This window comes from Triticum aestivum, chromosome 2D (assembly GCF_018294505.1).
Source record: "Triticum aestivum cultivar Chinese Spring chromosome 2D, IWGSC CS RefSeq v2.1, whole genome shotgun sequence".
Classification (NCBI taxonomy): Eukaryota; Viridiplantae; Streptophyta; class Magnoliopsida; order Poales; family Poaceae; genus Triticum; species Triticum aestivum.
Window position 1 is genome coordinate 20,449,267 of NC_057799.1, and position 6,375 is coordinate 20,455,641.

General features: G+C 49.6%; 1 protein-coding gene across 1 annotated transcript; it reads left to right on the plus strand.

Moving 5' to 3' along the window:
• The first annotated feature begins 3,821 nt into the window (after positions 1-3,821).
• On the plus strand, positions 3,822-4,544 carry LOC123048380 (cell number regulator 2-like). Its single transcript, XM_044471495.1, has one exon. The coding sequence runs from the start codon at positions 3,916-3,918 to the stop codon at positions 4,372-4,374; it is 459 nt and encodes a 152-aa protein (XP_044327430.1). The 5' UTR covers positions 3,822-3,915; the 3' UTR covers positions 4,375-4,544.
• The last annotated feature ends 1,831 nt before the right edge of the window (positions 4,545-6,375 follow it).

A 6,375-nucleotide genomic window follows, 5' to 3' on the forward strand; every position in this document is an offset into this window, starting at 1 on the left:
CGTGCTGGTGGGCTAAGCCCTGCCAGCGCGGGAGGCGGCGGGGTGTTCCTCCTTCCCCCGCCCGGGCCGACGGATGCGGGTTCCAAGATCGAGCAGCAGCATGGCGGCAATAGCAGGGCGGGGGGCGGCGTGAAGGGCTGAGGCGTGGTGGGGCGCGGTGCTGGCCCTGTCGGTGTGCGGCCAGATCTGGGCCGTGGTGCGGGACGGCAGCGACGCGAGCTGCGGGCGTCCGCCTCTGCCGTGGCCATGGCTGGTGGGGGTGGAGGCGCGGCGGCGGTGGCAGGTGGGCGGGCTGCATGGTTTCCAGGCATCCCGCCGGCTGGATGGCGGCGACAGCGCGGTTTTACTCCCCGGTAAGCTTCCTCGGGGGTTGGTGGCGGTCCTGACAGGCCCGCCTTGTCGGTGGATGGGGCTTTGTCGGTGGCCTTGCCTGGCTCTGCACTAGACGCCGAGGTGGGGCGGCATGGTGGTGTGTCTGGTGGGAGAGATTGGGCTGGAGGGATGGGCGGCGCCGACGTGCTCGGGCTCCCGTCACCAGCACAAGGGTGTGCTGCTCGGGATGCGTCTGCTCACCCACCTCCGCCTTTCCCTGGACGCGTGCGGGCGGCTATAGCATCGGCGATCTTCAAGGCTGGGCACATTCTGTGGTTTGTCGGTCTAGGGTGTCCCCTTGGTCCAAAGCTGATCCTTTTGGATGATCTTGGGGGTGTATGTATGTTGGGCGGCGGCCCAGGCGACGGGAGGCGTGGCGTCCGTGGGCGGAGCCTACGTCTCGCGTGTGGGCGGGCAACCATGACCTTGTGGGGGGCTTGGTTGCGGCTGGTTGGCAGAGCTAGGGTATGTCGGAGGGGTGCGAGCGCCGGAGTTCATCACTTGCCCAGTTCTTGTACTGGTCGACAGCAGTGACGGCCGTGGATGTCGTATCCTTCATGAAGGCGCCGTGGCGGTGCTCTTGGCCCCTCGCATGTGACTCCACGTGAAGACTTGACATACGGATCGGACGGTGGCGGATATCCGTGGGCGTCCCCTTCTAGGAGGCACTGTCTTGGAGTCACTGCTTAGTCATGTCCGTCTCACCCCTCCTCGTTTCTTCATGGAGTTCTCCGTCCTCTCCAAGCGGTTATCCTTCGTCATCTTTGGTTAGCTTGGTAGGCGGTGGCATTGGGGGACGGTGCCCGACACCTTTGTATCATGTCTTGGGTGTGTGTTGTGTGCGGTGGTGGTGTGTGTTGTATCGGTTTGTCCGAATGTATGTGATGATGTTTGCTTTATAACATAAAGCGGGGGATACAAATATATTGATCTGGTGGTTAATTATAAATGATATAGATCAATTCATGTGCCATTTACCCCTATCGCTCATGTTATATGTTACGGAATACATAAGGTAATTATGACTTAATAAAGGTAGTGTACATAAGAAGATTCGGAAGATCAAATATAAATTATGCATTATATGCCAAATGTTCTGTTCTTGAAAATTAGTTTGGATATTCAATCTACACAAACATTAAGCTAGCAGCATATTTTGCAAGGAAAAATTTCCTTTCAACTAGTTTGGGTAATAATTCTACACAAATTCAGAGGGCCATGTTGGACAGATGGGATACTTTGACACAATGCATTATCAAACGAATCGAGGGACATACCCAAGGATAATTGGCTGTCTAGAGAAGGGGCACTCAGACCCAACAACTTGCTTAGAGAGTGACCCTCCCTCAAGGGTGAGGTGAATTTATTAAGTCTTCCACCACAACAATGAATATTGTGAAGTTTTGACAAGCCTTTCTTCCAATGAACATCCAGATCATCAAGAAGATCCACTATTAGGGAAAACCCTATAGGTAACCACTTAGTAGTGGCGCCCCTTATTTGACCCACGCTACTGCTACTTAGTAGTAGCGCGGGTGCAAACTGTGCGCTACAGGTAAGGCATAGTCGTAGCGCAGGGGTGGCACTAGCGCAAGGTTGTAAAATCTGCGCTACTACTAAGTGGTCGCCGTCGTGCCCTCGGGTTATGCAGTAGTAGTTGCGCAGGGGTGGCAGTAGCGCAGGGGTGTAAGACCTGCACTACTACTAAGTGGTCCCTAAATGGGACACCTCTACTTTTGAGCAACACAATCCTTTCCATCTTCGCCTCATTGTTGACCCTACTCACTGACGACCTCCTCACTGTCGTTGGCACAATCAAAGTGGACACGATCTAGATTGATTTGGGATGAGAAGTATATTTATTGAGATAGTGATAATGCCATAATGGATATCATGGTGGTGGCCCACATGTGCCGGTATGCTCATATCAAAACCAATGTGAAATTTTTGTCTGTACTCGCGGGAGTAGACCCTACTCAATCCTTTCCATCTTCGCCTTATCGTTGACCCTACTCACAGACGACCTCCTCACTGTCGTTGGCACAATCAAAGTGGACACAATCTAGATTGATTTGGGATGAGAAGTATATTTATTGAGATAGTGATAACGCCATAATGGATATCATGGTGGTGGCCCACATGCATGCGCCGGTATGCTCATATCAAAACCGATGTGAAATTTTTGTCTGTACTTGCGGGAGAAATTGGAAATGCTCCTAGCTCCTCAAGGTTGAGATCCTCTACCTTGGAGAAGACATACTTCGATGATGTCCCCGTTCGTCCTTCCTTGAGCTCTTATAAGCATTCGATGTCTTTTTCTCTCTGGTACTCCGCTTCGGGATCTCTCCCATGGTATCCAAGACAAATAAAGAAATGAACAACAACAAAGGGGTAGGGCGATTTCAAGGAAAATTTAATAGAGGCCTTGTTGGGGATCCCTTCGTAGTTCTCATGGGAACACTCCTATTTGTAGCTTATATCTTAATTAAGAGGGTTTCTTGTTTCTTGTTGAACTACAAGTGGCATTGTGTTTGTCTCAGATACATATCTTGTTGTCGGGATTGTTCATATGTTGGTCGGGCATATATATTGTAATACACATTTCTTTTGAATCATTTGGTTGCATGTTCATTACCTGGCAGGCGGAGGCAACCACCGGAAACTCTGATAGAGAATTAGGGCAGAGAAGAAAAGAAGGCAGTAGAGCTCCAACACGTGAAGGGTTGTTAGGGCGTGGGCATAAGGATTTGCCCAAAGTAGTGTGTTGACATCACCTCCGTGTAATGAGGCAACTAATTTTATTGGCATTCCTGATAGTTAGTTTTTAGATGCCGTTGTCTTGTCTTCCTGAGCAGGATACAAACACGAAACAGATCAAAAAAACCTAAAATGAAGCATGAGCCCTCTCAACGACAAAGGGTAGGATCCACTGCGCATCAATGGCCCTAAGGCCACATGAGACGAGGCAGATCCCGCTATAGCGAGGCCAAAGTGCGAGGGATCCGCCGCTATTTGGCATAGCCTGCTATAGCAAATCCCTACTCCAAGTGGCTGGATGAAGTTTAGGCAACTTGACTTGAAAGAATTCCTTCGCAGCATTCGAAAATAACAGCGCACGATCACACTGTATGAAGGCATGAAATAACGACTCACTGCCATGTCCACACATCAGACGTACTACTCATCGTCCCGAATTTGGTGCCCCTCCAATTCACCATAAGAAAATGAAGTCGGTCATGGAATTGTCCTATTATTGTCATAGCCCATGGGGGGCACATTTCAGAGTATTTTCTTTTCCTTATAGTACGTACTATTTTTATCGGGAGATGGAACATGGAAATCATGTGCCACTTATTTTTGCGAGTCCAGCTAATAATAGTGCACGCTAATTTTTTTAGTGCTAATAAATCGTGGGAACCAACATATACAGGAGTCTTGGCCCTCCCGCTAGCTGAGGCCACCCGCTTGCCCCTCGCTCCACCGGTGGCCGGATAGCTATAGGAGGAACAGGTTCATTCGGCGTGCCCGTCGGCCGGAACGAGCATGCCACCAGCCACCATGGAGCCCGGAACCACCCCCTGGTCCACGGGCTTGTTCGACTGCGCCGACGACTATGGCGTCTGCTTGCTGGGGTGGTGCTGCCCGTGCATCGTGGTGGGGCGGATGGCAGAGATCCTGGACAAGGGGGCGACGTCAACCGGCGCCGGTGCGGCCCTGTACGTGGCGATAGGGGTGCTGTCGGGGTGGCAGTGCCAGTGGATCTACTCCTGTGTCTACCGCACCAAGATGCGAGCCCAGTACGGGCTCCAGGAGACCCCCTGCCCGGACTGCTGCGTCCACTTTTGCTGGCTCGAGTCCTGCGCCATCTGCCAGGAGTACCGCGAGCTCCGCAACCGGGGCTTCGTGATGGACATCGGGTGGCACGCCAACGTGGAGTTGCAGAGGCAGCAGGGCCGCAGCGACGGCTCCATCGTGCCGCCCGCCACGCAGCACATGATATGACAGACACATTCATTGTCGGTCGGTATATATATCGGTTGTGCTAGCTAGCTTAGCTATGTTCCTGTTGGATTGGATCCATACTTAGTCTTTATTGATAGCAGATTGCAACGTATGTACGTTGTGGTTGGTTTGCTTCTTCCATTTAGTAGGTAGGCATCCTTGCTATGAGGTTTCAGGTTTTCATGCTGGTAAGTGGTAACCATGTACTATCACAGTGAGATATGCTGTAACTTTTGTGTGGCATCCATCTTTAGTTCTCTCTTTCTCTCCCCGGCTATCACTTGTTTCTCACGATGTTACTTGTGGGTAGGAATATGAGAGTCCGTATTTAAGAGGGAATTGGGGAGTCGGGACGAGAACATATACTGGCCTAGTTGGAGCCTAATTGTAGTCACATATGGACAAATACATGAACATATATGTAAACTAAAGTCAAGAATAAGAAATTGGCAGGGTACTCTGGTGCGGTTAAAGAAATTGTAGCTCTCGTGAGAACGTAGTATCCACGATTCAACCGCGAAAAGTTCACTGTGTGGTCGACCATGATGGAGTGGGCGCTTGAGGCCAGTGTACTCTGGGAAGCCGTCGATCCTAGAGGGGATGAGTACCAGAAGGATGGTGCCTTGGATCCTGGACTGGAGGTTTGTCGTCTTTCTTTAGCCTATCCTTTGCCGAGAGCATCATCTGCATCGAGGATATTGGCAGAGCGCTGCTCAATCTGAGATAGAACCCCTTCATCAGTGGCTTTGTGCAAGTTGCACTGCATGGGTTCCATAGCAAGGATGAACAACATCGGCGAAAAAGGGCCGCCCTGCCTGAGACCCCCGTGGTGTTGAAAACGTTTACCTAGACATGCCTGAGACCCCATGTGGCGGTGTGCATACTCAAGGTCTCAACAGGCTTTTGACGTTGCGTTGTCTCACAAGCCGAGAGCATTTTGCACCATCTTTGCTGCATTAAGAAGCGCCCATCTTATTTTTAACCCTCATCTCTTTCAACAACATTCTTGAGAAAAAGAAAAACAATCATTTTGAGACAATCCCTTACTACATTGATGGCTAACTCTAATTGGGTAAAACAATTCTTGGGGCCTGTACGAATGTAATTTTTTATCGTACGTGGACAACAAGATGCAACTAAGCAAAGTAGGTGAATGAAACGCACATGCAGCTAACCGTCCATGCTTTAGAAGCTTCACTACACAGTGTGAGCACCAGAACTTTGTTAGATGGAAAAACGATCTACCAACAGGGCACCTCAAGCATGCATATGTCATATGCTTTTGACCTGCACAGTCCACAGCGGCTGGCCATACGGGATGGGAGACTCATGCAGATCAGAAAGATATGCATGACAAGGAGATGTACGCATAAAAAAATGAGGAGATATATGCATGACAAGGAGATATATGCATGAAAAATGAGTGAGCTCTGTGCCACTGTGATGTGATATGTACAGCTCTCTCCCTATATATATGTCCTCCGAGAAATCACTTCTTCACCACTTGGTAATTTTTGTATAATATACTTCACCTTCTCCAAATTTAACTATTGTGAGATTTTGGAGGAGACCAAATCCGGACCAATGCTTCCATTTGCTTTTATCTCATAGCAGTTAGAATACAAGCAAGATGAATTCCAAGTCCTTTACAGACTTGAACACCTGGACTACACTACCATCAATTTAGCACCACGACGACAACGAGAATGCTCAGAAATTCCTCAAGAGATTCGTTAGGTCTAAAAACGAAGCCAACTTATTTCTCGATGGTGACGGACGTTTTTGGTGAGGACGGTGGGCAGTTCGACGTTCTTGCCCTTCTTGGGGGTCGATCTGTAGTAGTAAAAGTAGAGGATCAGTTGGATGAGGCTGAAGATTGTACCGAGGCCATTGGGGATCTGCAAAGAATTTAAAGAGGACATAACCGTTAGAAAGATCCACGCTAAGGAATTCTTGATTGTATTTCTGGCTGGGTTTGCGACTTCTTTTTCTGATGTGTAT

What these genes read in the sequence shown, in the direction of transcription:
- LOC123048380 (XM_044471495.1), top strand. Translation starts at nt 3,916, where the DNA reads ATGCCACCAGCCACCATGGAGCCCGGAACCACCCCCTGGTCCACGGGC.